Below are 18,504 nucleotides of genomic sequence, written 5' to 3' on the forward strand. Positions count from 1 at the left end.
TGGGTAACAAGAGCGAAACTCTGTCTCAAAAAAAAAAAAAAAAAAAAAAGATAATCCTTTCTAAAGAGGTTGAACTAGAGTTTAATATACCTGGCAAAGGCAAAGAGATATTGTGACAGGGATGTCACAGAGGGATTATTTAAAAGCCTACTTTCCAATTGGGGAGACCTTTCCCAACACCCAGAACATCAGGTAGCCCTTTTAGTCTCATGCAGGAGACTAGAAGGTTTCCCTAAAGGAAAAACAAAAACAAAACAGCAAACAAAAGCAACTTAAAAACCCTGAAGTAGCCAAGAGAAAAGAACTTCAGATGATGTCATCTGGGAGACCCGTTAGAAAACAGCTAGATCCCTAAAAGAAACCTATTGTCACTAACAGCAGCAACATTCTCAGTATTTTTAATGCCTCATACTAAATACAAACAGACAGCTAAGAATCACCAAATATTCAAAGAAAACCTCTATCTTTAAATTTGAAGCCCAAGACAAACACAACAAAGAAACTTGGAGAAAAAGACACAAAAGCAAAAGAAAACAAATCGCTAGCAATAAAAAACCTTAAAGAATAGGCTATCTTTAGAGAGGCAGAGCATTCAAAGAACAAAAAAGAGCCCTTGGAAATTAAAAACATGATATCCAAATATTTAAAAGAAAAACGCAACAAGAGGGTTGGGAGACAGATTTGAGAAGCTCTCCTCAGAAAGTATAACAAAAACACAAAGAGATGGGTAACAGGTGAGAAAAATACAGCTGCAGTCAAGAAGGTCCACCATAAAAATAAAAACTCCAAAATGAGAAAATGAAAAATAAATTATCTAAGAAACAACAAAAGAAAACATTCCAGAATTCGAGGTACAGACTTCTAGACAGAAATGACTCACCTAGTAACAAGTTCAATGAGAAGGGAAAGGGGAAGAGAGCAGGGGAAGCATGAGCATAGATTAAAAAAAAAAAAAAATTTTTTTTTTTTTTTTTTGAGATGGAGTTTCACTCTTTCACCCAGGCTGGAGTATAGTGGTGCGATAGCTCACTGCAACCTCCACCTTCTGGTTTCAAACAATTCTCCTGCCTCAGCCTCCTGAGTAGCTGGAATTACAGACACCTGGCTAATTTTTGTATTTTTAGTAGAGAAAGGGATTCACCATGTTGGCCAGGCTGGTCTTGAACTCCTGACCTCCGGTGATCCGCCCGCCTCGGCCTCCCAAAGGGCTGGGATTACAGGCGTGAGCCACTGCACCCAGCTGATTTAAAAAAATCTTAAAACATTAGCACATCAAATCCAATAAATAAAAAGAATAATGTATCGTGTTAAATTTTATTTATTCCAGCAAACTGGGAAGAGAAGGTAAATTCCTTAATTTGACAATAATCATCTACAGAAAAGCCTTAGCAAAGAATATCTAATCACAAAGTATTGAATGCTTCTCCAAGATCAAGGGTAAAACGACTAAAAAGGAAGCAGAAGGGGAAGGAGAAGGGGAAAGGAACAGAAAGAAAAGACAGGGGAAGTGGAGGGAGGAGGGGAGTGGAGAAGAAAAAAGGAAAGAAGGGAGGAATCAAACAAAGGCACATGATCAAATTGGGGAGGGGAGAGGAGAAGAAAAAAGGAAAGAAGGGAGGAATCAAAGGCACATGATCAAATTCTACGGCATTGGGGGGAAAGAGCATGTTAACAGCTTCCGGAAGAAAAAGGAAAGGATAGCATACAAAGACTGGAATTACAGTCACATCAAACTTGACAATGACACAAGATGCTCAAAGACAATGTAGTTCTATTTTCAAAATTCTGAGAGAAAATAGCTACAAAACATGAAAACAAATTAATCAAGCAAGTATGAGGATGAAAAAAAAAATTCAAACAAGATCAAGAATTTTAACTTTTTATGAGCCCCCTTTCAAGAAGCTACTAAAAATGGCCTCTATTAAGAAAAGAGAGTTAACCAGAAAAAACGGAGTCCAGGAAATAGAGGGTTCAGCACCAAGGAGAATGGCTAAGTATACACCCACGCTAAGGGAGAAATGAAGTCAGCCTAGAAATCAAGCAAATCCAGACTGGAGCAAGATGATGAAGAAATCTCAGAGATATGCTTTTAATTTCGAAGACAAATGAATGGATTGCTTGATGCATCTGCATTTACTGAAACAATTATTTATATTACACAAGTATTAACTGCAGAGAGAAAAAAAGTTTTAGAAGGAAATATACCTAATAGTAATATGTTCACAGCCATAAATAATAAGTAATTAAGTCTGAACTTAAAAAATCATGGCACTAGTTCAGGTGGGTCCTTTGTATTTGCAAACTTGTACCTTGAATTCTGGAAAGTTCATAACTATGCTGGGAGGATGGAAGGAAAATTCACATGTGTATTTTGGGGACATATGGTTTAAAATAGCAAAATCTTAATCTTCCAAAGGAAGTCAGTGTTTAATGTCTAAAACTGAAAAATCAAGAAATAGCATTTTTAAGCAAGTTTATTTTAAAATAAGTGAAAGTAAATGTGAATGATTCTAATCATGGGAACTGAGAGAAGCGAAGAGTAGGGCAGTAGACTTGTTTTTTGTTACGAGCCAGGTAGAACAATTTAATATCCATAATATTTACATGTATTACTTTAATGAAAATTAAAATCAATTTTAAACAATAAAAAAGAATGATTTTTAAGATTAGTTGGTGGTAATGAAAGGATGGTCTGAGGTAGACAACCGGATAGAAAGGGAAGTCAATAATGTCACTGCAGGACCCCAGCCATGGTAAGGACCTGATCTACTTTGCTGCTGGTAAAAAAATAAGTAAGCTACTGGAACCAACAAGGAAAAGACATGCTTATTTATTCAACAAACTAAGCTGGATGCAATTCACTATAAAAGGCTATGTGGGTGGCTACAAATAGAAAATAGAAAAAAGTGTCAGGATAAAAGCATAAATGTATAAGAAAACATATATATATTTTATTATATATATATATGTCCATAAATATATAAGAAAAAAAAATCAACTTGACAGTAACCTTTTTCAGAGAATAGAAAAAGAGGGGCCAGGCACAGTGGCTCAGGCCTGTAATTCCTGCACTTTGAAAGGCCGAGGCAGGTGGATCACCTGAGGTCAGGAGTTCCGGACCAGCCTGACCAAAATGGAGAAACCCTGTCTCTACTAAAAATACAAAAAATTAGCCGGGCATGGTGGCGCATGTCTGTAATCTTAGCTACTCATGAGGCTGAGGCAGGAGACTCGCTTGAACCTGGGAGGCAGAGGTTCAAGCCAAGATCAAGTGGTAAGCCAAGATCGTGCCATTGTACTCCAGCCTGGGCAGCAAGAGTGAAATTCCATCTCAAAAAAAAAGAGAAAGAAAAAAAAGGAAACATTTCTTTTTATGTGGCCAACATAGCCTTGATGGCAAACACCAAATACATGATAAGAAAGGAAAATTATAAGATATTCCTTCTCATGAGCACAGATTAAAAAAAAAAAAAATCTTCAAACATTAGCACATCAAATCCAGCAATAAATAAGAAGGATAATATATCATGCTAGATTTTATTTATCCGAGTATACTGGGGAAAGTACGTAAATACCTTAATTTGACAAAGGTTATTTACAGAAAAATCTTAGCAAAGAACACTCAGTCACAAAGTACTGAATACTTCTCCAAGACCAAGAAAAAAACAAAAGTAAGGATTCTATTATCATCCTATTCAACACTGTATTTGGGTGCCCCAGCCAGTATAATAAGGCAAAAAAGAGAAAAGGACTAGAAATAAAAAAACACAACTCTCATTATTTGTAGAAACATGATTCTGTAACATAAAAAAGTCCTAAAGATAAGTACACTTAGCAAGGTCCTGTGGTACAAGCTCAATATTCTAGAAGGAGGAAAAAAGAAACTATTTCCATATTCCACGCACAATTGGAAAATAAAATATTAGAAGTTTAGAATATTCTTTACCACTAGCATTTAAAAGCACCAAATACCAAGGAATAATAACTCTAATGAAAGACAGGCAAGACCTCTGCTAAAAACTATAAAACATTAAGAGAAATTAAAGATCTAAATAAACAGGGAGATTTACCATGTTCATGGTTTAGAAGATTAATGTTATAAAGATAATAATTCTCTCTAAACTATCAATTAAATGCAAACCAAATGAACATCTTAGTATGTGTTTTTTAGGAAGGGGAAACTCACGAGATGATTCTACAATGTATATGGAAACTAAAGGGTTTAACAATAGCCCAGGTAATCCTGAAAAAACACTAAAGACATAGATGAATCTATTACAGTTATAATAATTAAGACAGTATAATATCATATGAGTAAAGGCAAAGTGACCAAGGAAACATCAGAGTCTAGAAACAAACTCATGCAAATACAGTCACCTAATTTATGACCAAGGTGATATTACAGAGTAGTAGGGAAAGGACAGTCTTTCCAATAAATGATGCTGAATCAAACAGTAGTATGGAAAAAAAATACATTTTAACCCCGCCTCACACCACACACCAAAATCAATTCCAGATGGATTACAGACCTCAAGAAGAAAAGTTAAATGAAGAAATTTTAGAGAAAAAAAAGAGATATCTTTGTACCTTTGCAGAAGACAAATATTTCTTTCTCTTTTATTTCTATATATTTATGGAATACAAGTCAAGTTTTTACATGGATATATATATCTGTGTACAAGTGTGAAGTCTGAGCTTTTAGTGTAAAACCTCAGTGTACAGTATACCCATTAAATAATTTCTCATCCCTCAACCCTCATAAAGATTTCTTAAACAACATAAAAGGTGTTAACCATAAAAAGAAAATTAATAAACTGTACCACATTAAAATTAAGCCTCTTTTCATCTAAAGATACTACTGGGAGAATAAAAAAGGTCAATCACAAACTGGGAGATATATGAAGTATATATCTTGACAAAGGATTCATATCCAAAATGTATAAGGAACTCCTATACCTCAATAAACTTTACCAGTTTTGGGGTTATCTTTTGAGACAGGGTCTCAGCTTTATTGACCAGGCCGGAATGCAGTGGCGTAATCATGATCATGGCTCACCACAGCAGTGGGACAAAATTAATCATACTGAAGGAAACATTTTTGTGAAGAGCTTTATCACACACAACTGCCTGTCAGGCATGGTGGCTCACGCCTGTAATCCCAGAGCTTTGGGTGATGGATGTAGGAGGATCACTTGAACCCAAGATTTTGAGACTATCCTGAGTAACACAACAAGACCCCCATCTCTACAAAAATAAAATTAATGGGGCGTGGTAGTATGTGCCCATAGTCCCAGCTACTCAGGAAGTGGAGGCAGGCGGACTGCTTGAACTCAGGACTTTGAGGCTACAACGAGCTATGATCACACCACGGCACTCCAGACTAGGTGACAGGGCAAAATCCTGTCTCACCAAAAAAAAAAAAAGGAGTTAAAAATACTGACATAAATAACTAATGTACAAATTAGAGGTGACTTAAGAGACAAAGGAGATCAGATAAGGGAAAGAATATACTACACCAGGTGTATAACTCAACATGCCTAAGTGTGTGCATAACTGTCTGGAATCAGAGAATACATAATGGAAGGGAGGCATTTGAACGTGAAGACAACATTCTTTAAAAAATAACAAATGTGAAAAAGATTTAAAACATTATAAATTCAAACATACAAAAATGTACATGATACAGGAATAAGTAGTCTTAGCATTTTAGTATGCTAATGCTCCAGACTTTTCTTGAGATATACTTGTTTCTTATTTCTTGAGAAAAATATTGACATATATGCCTGTTTCTTTCTCTTCCCTTCTCCTATCTCCCCTCCCTCCCTCTTCTCTCTTCCTCTTTGTTAAAGAATCTGAGATCAGAAGTTTCCACATTTCTTTTTTTTGTTTTTGAAATGGAGTCTCGTTCCATAACCCACGCTGGAGTGCAGTGGCATGACATTGGCTCACTGCAACCTCTGCCTCCCAGGTTCAAGCGATTCTTCTGCCTCAGCCTCCCGACTAGTTGGGATTACAGGCGCCTGCCACCACGCCTGGCTAATTTTTGTATTTTTAGTAGAGACAACGTTTTGCCATGTTGGCCAGGCTGGTCTCAAACTCCTGACCTCAGGTGATCCACCTGCTTTGGCCTCCCAATGTGCTGGGATTACAGGCATGAGCCACCACGCCTGGCCTGAGTTCCCACATTTCTTACACAGTATGTATACATATACTGTGTATATATTACATGGTTTTAAATTTTAAACAAAACTAGATCTTAAGCATTTTTATAAAATTTAATTTTTAAAAATCAGTCACGTCAGTACACACTTTATTCTTTTGAATGAATGTAATATTCCATACACTGATATAATAGAATGTATTTCTCCATGAAGGACTATCATGAATAATGCTAAGCAAATACACTTGGACATTTGGGTCAGTATTTGTCTAAGACAGCTATTTACAGAGGAAATCACCAGATCAAAAGGAATGCATATTTTAAATTTTGATTATTACTGGCAAATTGTCCTCTAAAAAGGCTCTATCAATTTCTGCTTCCACCAAAGCACATGGGGCATATCATTTTCTACCATACTGGCCAATGCTAGGCAATAGACAACATTAACATATTTTTGCCATGTTGACAGACACAAATAGTATAATATTTTAATTTCATTTATCTGATCACTAGTGAGGCCAACACAGAGTATATGACATCAGAAATCGTAGACAGGGGAGGTAACTATAATTATAGACAGAAGATTGCAGAGAAATGTGAAAGTAAAAGTATATCTTAAGACCAACAAATGATTTAATTCGGTTAAAATACCAGAAAGGTAAAGGCCATGATGAGGTTGTGAAAGGTGAATACCCACTTTTGCCAACTTAAGAGTGCAACTAGACTTTTTCCTACAGTTTATAAAATTACCGTGAGGATTTTTTTAAGGAAAGCAGTGACATTAAAACCATGTTTCAGAAAATTTAGGAGCCATGTGTAAACTTTTACAGAAAAAAACAGCAGGGACATTAACCAGAGGCTAGGATTTGGCCAGAGATGACGAGAACATAAACTAGAGCAAGAGACTTAGGAAAGGAGAAGAGATGCATTAGAAATACATGATTTACAGAGCCAAGATGAAGAAAACTGGTGGGTAACTACATAACAAAGGAGTAATCATATTGATGGTTGAAGAAAAAGCTCTTTACCAACCAACCTGATGACTACATATAATGAATAAAACTGCCAGGAAATGTGCCCAAAAACATATGATGCAAGAAAAACACAATAGATGAATCATCTTAAAAACTCGAATCAAAATAAGAAAACATATTTCTTGGGTACCTGAGAGGTCACTGCTTTCAATTCGCCGGAGATCTGAATCGGCCCAAAAGAGCTTGCCCAGCCTGCTATCAAGGGCTAAAGCAATTGGTTTACTTAAGCCACTGAAAAAGAGGACCTCCCGTTCTGTCCCATCCAAAGCAGCCCGTTCAATTTTAGGAGACCTTTCCTGAAGATTGGTAAAATACATATACCTAGAGGGAAAGGAGGAAAAAATGAGTTACTGGAGTAAGAAAACATAAAACAAGAATATTCTTATTAAGACAAATAGATGTAGAATATTTTTAAATGTTTTAAAATATGTAATTTTGGCCAGGCACAGTGGCTCATGCCTATAATCTCAGCACTTTGGAAGGCCAAGGCAGGGGGATTGCTTAAGCTTATGAGTTAGTGACCAGCCTGGACAACATGGCAAAACCCCATTTCTACAAAAAAATACCACAAAAATTAGCCAGGCGTGGTGGCGTGTGCCTGCAGTCCCAGCTATTCGGAAGGCTGAGGTGGGAGGATCACTTGAACCCAGGAGGCAGAGGTTGCAGTGAGCTGAGATTGTTGTCACTGCACTCTAGCCTGGGTGATAGAGCCAGACCTTGTATTGAAAAATATATAAATATATACAAATACTTATTTATATATATTTATATATTTACATTTTCAAAAGGTCATGGGATACTTTTACTACTTTTAATAGTAGCAACAAAGGTACACAGAAGTTATTAGGAAGCTTTCATAGATTAATAGAATAGTGTTAGACATAGGCATACATATGTTTTCAGAATAACGCAATGAATTAAAGATCAGTGACTAGAGACACCTAAACACAAAAGTTTAAATTCTCTAACTAATCTATTTAATAACTAAAAAGAAGTCATATATAAATAAGTTCTTATATTTAATTTCTAACTTTCATTTTCCTCTAACTCTTTTGAAGTAAGCATTTTCCTTGCTGAATACCTTATCATTCACTCAGATACAACTGAGCACTGAGTATTTATTAAATGCAAAGCTCTGTATTAAATGAATGAAAACATATTAGTCCTCATCATAAAGAAAACATGTCTAGTGGTAAATACAAGACTAAAAAATAATTAAATGTAAGGTAAATTGGAAAGGACTAAGTATAGCTTAGGCATAGATACAGTGTGCTAAGTATTCAGGAGGGGGGAAAAATCACAGCTGTCTGGGATGAGGTAGATCAAAGAAAACTTCCTGGAGGATGTAGCAGTTGAAATGGTCCTGAAGGCATAGGTAAGACTTAGAATTAAACCAATAGTGGCCCAGGAAAGAAAGTCTGGGCAGTGAAATCAGAGAAAGTACAAGAAAATTGTTAAGATAATGCAGAGACAAATGGACAGAGAAGACTGACACTTAAAGGTAAATAAGTAATGGCTGAAAAAGAAGGGTGAGACAGGTCTCAGAAGCCACAGTATCTGAAAGCCACTTTAGTAACATACCCTTTCTCTGGGTTTACCACAATGGCTCGAGGTCTGTCCTGCTCGCCTTTTAGCACCACTCCAATTGATCTCCCATCTAATCTTGTCACATTAATGACATTGGCAGCCTCACAAGTCCAGTAGATATAGCGGCTGTAAATATCAATGCTGAGGTCATAAGGTTGTATGTCCAGGTTCTGACTCGGAACAGAGCTCACAACCACAGTAAAGCCCTAGGGAAGAAAAGAAATACACAGAAAATTAAACTCTAGGGCAGATAACCCTGAGACAATCACTCACAATGCTTATACCTACATGGGCACAGAGCTAAGAAGGCTCTCTCAAGTCTTAAGGAGTATTTCTTACTGATACCTTTTTTTATGGGTAATGTGCTTCTTTGTTAATACACATTTCCAATGTTTCTTGGGTTATCCTGCTGCTGAAAACAGCTAAGATCAGATTAGTTGCTCCAAGAACCTGACAATGCCTTGATTAAGAGATGGGAGTGAGAAGGTAGCAACTCTCTTCTTTAAACTGGAGTCAACTGTGGCTAAAACCATACCCTAGAAATACCTCTAAAGCAGCGGTTTGCAACTAGAGGCAATACTGCCCTGCCATGGTCATTTGGCAATGTTTGAAGACATGTTTTACTGTCACAATTCTGGGAATATAACTGGTATCTAGTGGGCAGAGGCTAGGGATGCTGTTAAACATCCTACAGTATTCAGAGCAGTCCCTCACAACAATTATCCAGCCCAAAATGACCACAGTGCTTAATTTGAGAAACACTGCCCTAGCAATAAAAGCAACTAGTAAAGGTTACAAAATCAAATCCATCATCTCTTTTTCTGATCTTCAACTCTACACATGTAATTTTTTTAAAAAAAATAAAGTCAAGGAAAAAGAGAGGCTTCGTCTATTTGTTCAATCCGAATTATAGCTTACTCAATGGGTATCTCTGAAGTAACATATTCCTTAATGAGGTTATCTAATTTATTTGCCATGTAGTTGGCTGTGTAATAAATTTAATTTCTATCTATTAGTTATCAGCCCATCAGTCCTGGCCTATAAGGTGGAAAGTCCATCTAGAATATACAGCTATGACTATACCCTAAATGATCTCTCAGCAGCTGTAGATATATTACCTCCTTGCTCTTTATTGTAAGATGAGACTTAACGAAAAATGGTACTCTAACTTCCCTAAATTTTAATACATTCAAGATACAACTTACTATCACTGCTATAAGGACAACAAGTAATTATTTATAGTATTGTAATCCCAGTCTAACAGGGCTTAGCCACAGAACGAAAGCAAAGAAGTATAGATAATGGTAGAGAAATCCATAACTGGCATGTAAATGGGCAAGATTTATTAATAATATCCTCATTCCCATTCACCAAATAATTATGACTAACACAACCCATTGGATTAATAACATGTTAGATGTTTTTAATCTTACTGAGACTGTGTTATGTTTCATATCCAAACCTTTTAAATAATAATTAGTAGTGTAACTGTTATTGAATTCCTATTACATAACACATAAGAGCTATGTGCTTTGCATTCTTTCCAGCTAAAAAAAAAGTTCGTAAGAATCCTAGTGAGGAATAGAGCTGGCATCAGAACCAAGGCCTATGTCAAGGCTTCTAATACTCCATACAAATAGAAATGTAAGGAAAAAGACTGCATAAAGAAACGTAGGAGACAGTCACAAAGCCATTACCAATATAACAGCTTAAGTAAGCCTAACAATTTTCATCATATCATCATCAAACAATTGCTTATTCGAAGAAAATATCATCAGAAGGAAAAAAGCTACTGGATCCAGAATTTCAGTTTCATACACACATACTTAAACAGAGTCAAAACAAGTGAAACAGGATGCTTGGTGAGTCCAGTTATTAGTCAGGAGAAATGAATTTTGAACCAAGCTCTCAATTACCTGGCTGCCATCTTCTTGTGCCTTTCGGATCATGTTTTGTCGTGAGTCAATCCAATAGAGTTGCTTGTCCAGTGGGTCATAGTCAATGGCCCGGACATTCCGAAGGCTGTGGATGGGAAGGATGATGTCAGGGCTCTGCTGTTCATCAATCACCATGCGGTTGATGGCACTCTTTTGACTGAAGAGCAGGAAAGTGGTAGGAGCTTAAAAGTAAGAAAAGAGAAAATCTGAAATCTAGTTACTCTACATCCATCCTCTATCATCCAATGATTTGATCAGCCTGTTGTATATATTTCACATAAAACAGACATAGATGTTGAAGACCTAAGGCTGAGGACAGAATTCTTTGGCATGCCCTCAAAAACTCTCTACAGAGTAACACTAATCAGCACTCTGGTTACCAAATCAGTTATGAATTTACCTAATGACACAGCCACCTACCCTATTTTTCTCCATTTTGTCCACAGAGATACCACAGAAAACTTTATTTCCATGAGGCATTTGATAAAAATTTACAAAATTCTCCTGGTCTACCAAGTGAATAACCCTTAACCTATTCTGTCTGGTGGGTGGCAGGAAGCCTGGGCTTGCCTAAGTTAAAGCAGAAACTTACAGACGGATTTTACATGTGACAGGGCAAGACCCATCTCAAGGGAAAAAAAAAGAACGCTGATATTAGTCTCAGCCTTCTCATTTGATCTTAAGTAAGTCGCTGAGCCTCTCTAGGCCAAAGTTTACTCAGCAATAAAATAAAGGTTATAGCCATATTGTCCCTCTCACTGAATTACTATGAGAATTTTACAACATATATGAAAATACTTTAAAAACTGTAAGGCACTATATAAATGTAAATTTTTAATATATTTTTAATCACTTAAAATTTTTATAAAAACTTAATAGAGATGGTGTCTCGCTATGTTGCCCAGGCTGGCCTCAAACTCCTGGGCTCAAGCAATCCTCCCACCTGGGCCTCCCAAACTGCTAGGATTATAGGCAGAGCCACTGCACCCAGCCATAAATTTAAAATAACTATTGTTTATTACCACTAGCAGCAGTAATAAACTTGGTAATAACAGGCATTAAACCCTCACAGATTGCAGATATTATTTTCTTTTGTATGTGATGACAGCATGGAAAGGGAGAAGATAAAAATTACAAAAACGAATAACAGAAGGCTTATGATATAGTTTGACTGTGTCCCCACCCAAATCTCAACTTGAATTGTACTCCCACAATTCCCACATGCTGTGGGACGGACACAGGGGAGGTAACTGAATCATGGGGCTGATCTTTTCCGTGCTATTCTCATGATAGTGAATAAGTCTCACAAGATCTGATGGGTTTATCAGGGGTTTCCACTTTTGCTTCTTTCTCAATTGTCTCTTGCCACTAGGTAAGAAGTGCCTTTTGCCTCCCACCATGATTCTGAGGCATCCCCAGCCATGTGGAACTGTAAGTCCAATTAAACCTCTTTTTCTTCCCAGTTTCAGGTATGTTTTTATCAACAGCATGAAAATAAACGAATACACTTTATATTCATTATTTCTAATCCTCATAAAATCTTTATATTTTCACTAAAGAATATTCTTTGTAGGCCAGGTGCGGTGGCTCACACCTGTAATCCTAGCACTTTGGGAGGCCAAGGTAGGTGGATCACGAACTCAGGAATTCCAGATCAGCCTGGCCAATATGGTGAAATCCCGTCTCTACTAAAAATACAAAAATTAGCCAGGTATGGTGGTGATCAGCTGTAATCCCAGCTACTTGGGAGGCTGAGGCAGGAGAATCACTTGAACCTGGGAGGTGGGGATTGCAGTGAGCTGAGATTGCGCCATTGCACTACAGCTTGGGCAACAGTGCAACACTCCATCTCAAAAACAAAACAAAACAAAATATATTCTGTGTTGATGCCCTAAATTCACAAAATGGGAAAATGCAACAAAGAGCACATTTTCCTTTCTCAGGGACTAGTCCTCTTATTACTATGCAGTCATCTTTAATACTGGAAAACATCTAGAAAAGAATGACTTTTGAGAGACTACCAACAACTTCAAAGTCTAATGCCATTTTTTAAATCTTCATTGAAATATTATTATACATTTCATAATTATACTCTATTTTCTTGGTGCTCAGTCATCACCTAAATCCAGGAGAATTTTGTCCTTCTGAGGAATATTAAACATATATAGACAAGTCAGGACTCCTTGCTTTATTTCCTCCTATTCCCCATTCTTCACAGCTTCATTATTTGTGGTCTCTCAGCTTATTTTAACTTTACACTCAAATGAATACTGGCTTAAATCCCAAAGGAGCTCAGTAGTCACAAAGAAACTTGGTATTTATAAAACTGCAATTCTGATTTATTTAAGTTCTTCATTAGCTAAAAAGCCACACTTAGCTTGGAAGATTTAGAAAGTTATCCCAATGATCCTACTAGAAATTTCCATTATCTGGAGTCCCTTATGTTTATACATTGATTTAACAACTTTTAGCAATTTTTATAGAGTCCATGCTTCAAATAGTAAGAATGCATCAGAGAATAGCTAAAAAGTTTCCCACTATTGTTTTTATTTTAAAAGAATTATATTTTGGCAGTACTACTTTCTTAGTAAATCCAGAAAAAAATTTTTTAAGATTCTAAATTGGCTGGAAGCAGTGGCTCATGCCTATAATACTAGTCCTTTGGGAGGCTGAGGCAGTAGGATCACTTGAGGCCGGGAGTTCAAGACCAGCCTAAACAACATAGCAAGAACCCCTTGTGTTTAAAAGACTTAGAAAAAAGACCCCAGAGTTTTAGTTCCCAAATTTTCTTGCCTGGGAAGCAATTAATCAAATATATATTTGGCTCCTAGTATATTTTGCTGGGTACTCTCTTTTCCAAGTAAAATTTTAACCTTCAATAAGATTCCACAATTAGGTGTACATCTTGTTGTTCTAGAAATGTGGATTAAGATAAAGGCCACATGTGGCTCCAAATAAATGCTTGTTCCAAAAAGTCTACTCAAATATATTAAAAATTATATATTAACTGTTTATTTCTAAGAGCCAGCTAATATTCTGACTTATTTTCAAGTCAGTATGTGCTTAAAATGACAGAGAATAAGCCATTTTAAAAGCCTAAATCCACCCTATCAAATTTATGTAAACTCTAACCACCTCTCCCACATTTCCCTCAGAATGGTGCTTTAATAATAACCTCATGTGGTTGTCTCAGTCCCGCCTTCCCAAAATGAAGACAGCAAAGGACCTGGAGGATGAAATGTATGTATGAGGGAGCTTTTCAATTCTCTTCTGAATGCGTATGTGTTCACCTGTAGTAAGAATAGACTAAACTATAAGGCCAAGCCCATCATGTATGACTGTGCCATTTGTGCAGTGGGCCAGGGGCATCAAGTAGGAACTGAAATCCAGTCCACACTTCCTTAGCCATGTCATGTACCTACAGGGCTAAATCTGCCCAGAGGAAACATCTTTTTCCAGTTTGCACAAAGGTGTCACAGAGGCCACTTCAGTACTGAACAAAGGATTACACAATTTGGCTTCCCATTTCCTCTCTGATCTAATCTCTTCACTTCATTTCAGCAACATTAGCTTCCTAGGTGTTCCTCTAACATGTTGGACATCTTCCCCCAAGACCTTTTTGCATTTACTACCCGCTTTTGCTTGAGAGGTCTTTTCCCTCCACATAGCTCATTTCCTCACTTCCTTCAGTTCTTGACATGTCACTTTTTCAGTAGAACTTCCCTAATCACCTTACTTAACACTGCAGTCCCTACCACTATCACCCTTTCTTGCTCTTTAGATTTCTTCATTATACTTATTGCCACCTAATCCCTGATATAATTTATTCAGTTTGTTATCTGTCCCATTGAATTTCACTCACTGCTATATTTTCCAATGGATGAAGTAATGTCCAGCATGTAATAGGTGTTCAATGCTCATCACACTAATGTATAAAGAAAGAAGCAACAGAGCCTAGTGCAGTGGTATGGGCTCGTAGTTCCAGCAACTAGGGAGACTGACGTAGAAGGACTGCTTGAGCCCAGGAGTTCAAGTCCAACATGGGCAACACAGTAAAACCTGACCTCTTAAAAAGAGGGGAAAAAAAGCCAGAGAGAAGCAATGAGTGACATACACTTGTAGCTATGACTTTTAAAATAAGAGAATAAAATTATTTGAGACAAGAGAAGGAAAAGAAATAAAAACTTATTTAGGACCTCCAATATATTACATATCATACTAAATGTTACTTAATCCACGAAATTATTATCTCTATTTGATAGGTGAATGCACTAAGGATCAGAAAGGTTAGGTTGGCGCGGTGGCTTATGCCTGTAATCCCAGCACTTTGAGAGGCCAACGCAAGTGGATCACCTGAGGTCAGGAGTTTAAGACCAGCCTGACCAACATGGTGAAATCCCCTCTCCACTAAAAATACAAAAGAATTAGCCAGGCACCCTGGTGCACGCTTGTAATCCCAACTACTCAGGAGGTTGAGACAGGAGAATTGCCTGAACCTGGGAGATAGAGGTTGCAGTGAGCCAAGATAGGACCACCTTACTCCAGCCTGGGTGACAGAGTGAGACTCTCAAATAAAAAAAAAAAAAAAAAAAAGAAAGAAAAAAAAAGAAAAAGAAAAAAGAAAGATTAAATAATTTTTCCAAGGTCACAAAGCTGTTGGGTAAAACAGCATATGTGTTTTCCCAGGTCTTGCCTTGCTTCTTCATTCATTTACTTAACAATAATTTCTTGAGTGTCTACCACGTACCAAGTGTTATTCTAACGCATGTTAAGATACATCAATGAAGAAAACAGAAAAAAAATTGTTGCTTCATGGAGTTTATATTCCAACAGACAGACAATAAGCAATAAATATAGTAAAGATGGGAGTTATCTAAATAGTAGAGTGTATAAATTACATAATATATAAAAGGGTGAAAGTGCTATGGGAAAAAGAAAAAGTACACATAAGGGGCACTGGCAATGCTGGATAGGATGGCAGCATAATTTTAGTTTTAAATATTTAAATGTATCTGTTTAATTTTAATTTTAAACAAACCAGGTGTCACTATGATGGAAACAATTAAGCAAAGACTTAGAGGTGAGGGCTACCCATGTAAATATATGCAAGAACACTCCAAGCTGAGGAAACAAGGAGTGTAACAGGCATGAGGTGGGGGTACCTAGCCTATCTAAAACCAGCAATGAGGCCATTGTGGCTGTCATGAAGAAAGCAAGGGAGACAAGAGTAAAAGCTGAGGTTAGAGAAGAAAACTGAGTGGTAGGGCATAAGAGTGAAGAGGGGTTATGAAATGTGGGGTGTAGGTCATTAGGACCCAGCAGGCCATTGTAAGACCTGGGTTTTTATTGTGTGTGAAATGGAGAGCCATTGTAAGGTTTTTAAGCACAGAAACATGATCTGATTTACCTTTTATAACAGGTCAAGGAGTAAATTACACAATGTTAGAAAAATTTTAAGGGCAAGTGTTTTGTGTTAAACTATTAAAATATGTCTTGGGATCGAATACATCTTTATAAATATAAATACTCATTATAAAAAATAAGAAGCCTCTTGAAACACTGCTGATGTATCTCAGAAATGCAGCTAACAGACAAGATATTAGGGACACTCAGCAGTAATTTCTCTAACCAACAAGCACGGGTGTAAGCAGCTAAGACAGTAATCTCAAACAGTCGTTCTGTATTCTTTTACCTCCTTCCTCCATTATTACCTCATTTTCTCCTTCCATTCAAAGCCAACCTTCTCAAAAGAGATATTTATATATGTCACTGTCCTTTCCTTTTTTCCATTCACGTTTTAATCTACGGCATTCTGCATTTCACCATTACTTCCCTGAAATTAGTCTCTTGAGGGTTGCTAATAACCACCTTACCCAAAAAATCCAATGCATACTATTTTAGACCTCCCCTGACTCAACTTCACAGCATTCAATAGAGTTCATTTTTGAAACAACCTTACCTCTGTCTTCCATGCCTCTATTTTCTCCTGCTTTTCCTCTTACCTCTCTGGTTGCTACTGCTCAGTGTTCTTTGTGAACATCCCCTCCTCTACCAGAGTCACACAGTTTACCAACTGCCTTCTTTTCTCTCCATCATGGGGAGTTATGGCCTGATGGGGGTTATGGCCCACAAGTCAAATCTGGCCTGCTGCCTGTTTCTGCAATAAAGTTTTACTAGAATTCAGCCACTTCCATTTTCAAAATGTACTGCCTAAGGCTGCTCTCACATTATCACGGTGAAAGCTGTGCAGAGTTCATCAGGTGTGACAGCCTAAACACCCACAAAGCCTGAGAAAGTTGCTGGCTCTTGAACTGCACCTTCTCTTTAGGTAACCTCATTCATTTTAAATATATCCTGGCAATTCCAAATTTAGTATCTCCAACCACATGTCTCTTCTCTGATTATTGTCCATCATCTATGACACATAATAGAGGTCATCCTTGCTTCCTCCCTTTCTTTCCCACATGGAACTCATTAGTAACTTCTGCTTGCTCCAGCTTCAAAATATATCTTGAATCCATCCACTTCTCTTCATCAACAAACATGCTGCTGCCACCACTATTGTCCAGGTCTACCTGCGTTACCACACTGGTCTAACTGACTTCCCTGATACTGGTTTTTCTGCCCAGAAATTCAGATCATGTATCACCTTTAATCTTCACAACAACTACACATCAGTTACTATTATTATTCCAATTTTACCAATAAGAAACAATTAAGGCTTAAAGAATCTATTAATTTGTGTAAAGCAAAAAGCTAATGTTTGGCAGAGATTCCAAAGTATAACCTCTTAATCATTATTACACTATATGCTTGTGTTCTTTCTCTTTCACAACTGAAGTTGGTATCAGAATAGACCAAATTTTTCCTATGGGATTTCTGACACATTCTCTCAAGGACAAAAGAAAGTCATGTCGATAGTTAATTATTTTGAATATCCTTAGCAGTTTGTTATTTCCACTATATTGATCTATACCCTACCTCTCCCATAATCTACTCTCTCTGATCTAATCTACTTATTTCTTAATCATATCTACCAATTTGTTCTTGTCCATCCACCAAGAAATAGGCCTTCAAACATATATTTAAGTTATAAACCAGGTTTCCCCTAGCCGACAATGTTTTATTACATACTTTGTTGTTAGTGTGTGTGTGTGTACTTGCCAGTATTTAAAAATCAGGAGATGAGGGAGTCACACACAAAAAAATCTAGATTCAGAACTGAATGAAAAGATCTGATAACAGCTTCATTTAAATTGCAACTGCCTACTATGTTCATAGCATGTTCTCTTTAGTTTCCTATCAACTATTACTTTATACTGGGTCACATGCTCTCATACGCATTTTCTGTATGGCCTGTTCAACATTTAAAGTTTTTATGATTGTCCTACTCTATGCACTTCAAAGGACAAGTAAGTTGTGTTTTAGGATTCTCTGTTTTACTGTTTGTACTGCTCTTCCCTTCCTTTATGACGCTTGACACTATGCAAATTTTACACTTAACATTTAACATCCAAGTTGTAAAAGACTTAATTTTTCCTTTTTTTAATGAAAGAGTCTCGCTATGTCACCCAGGCTGGAGTGTAGTGATGTGATCACGGCTCACTGCAGCCTCAATCTCCTGGGACCAAGTGATGCTCTCACCTCACCCTCCTGAGCAGGTGAGACTGCAGGTGTGCACCACCACCTTGGCTAATTTATTTTTTGTAGAGACAGGTCTTGCTATATTGCCTAGGCTGGTCTTGAACTCCTGAGCTTATGCAACCCTCCCACCTTAACCTCCCAA

At 37.1% G+C, this 18,504-nt stretch overlaps 1 protein-coding gene across 1 annotated transcript in view; it reads right to left on the minus strand.

The window, feature by feature from the left end:
• LRP6 (LDL receptor related protein 6) overlaps window positions 1-18,504 on the minus strand; it is a 147,312-nt gene that overhangs the window by 21,324 nt on the left and 107,484 nt on the right. Inside the window, exons 13-17 of the mRNA XM_032253650.1 lie at window positions 10,698-10,900; window positions 8,776-8,987; window positions 7,193-7,515; window positions 6,911-6,981; window positions 152-232 (exon numbers count right to left, since the gene is read on the minus strand). Coding sequence (XP_032109541.1) covers window positions 152-232; window positions 6,911-6,981; window positions 7,193-7,515; window positions 8,776-8,987; window positions 10,698-10,900 — 890 coding nt within the window. The remainder of the gene's footprint in view (window positions 1-151; window positions 233-6,910; window positions 6,982-7,192; window positions 7,516-8,775; window positions 8,988-10,697; window positions 10,901-18,504) is intronic.

The sequence above is a fragment of the Sapajus apella genome, unplaced genomic scaffold (assembly GCF_009761245.1).
Source record: "Sapajus apella isolate SASKATOON/1434 unplaced genomic scaffold, GSC_monkey_1.0 scaffold84, whole genome shotgun sequence".
NCBI classification, from domain to species: domain Eukaryota; kingdom Metazoa; phylum Chordata; class Mammalia; order Primates; family Cebidae; genus Sapajus; species Sapajus apella.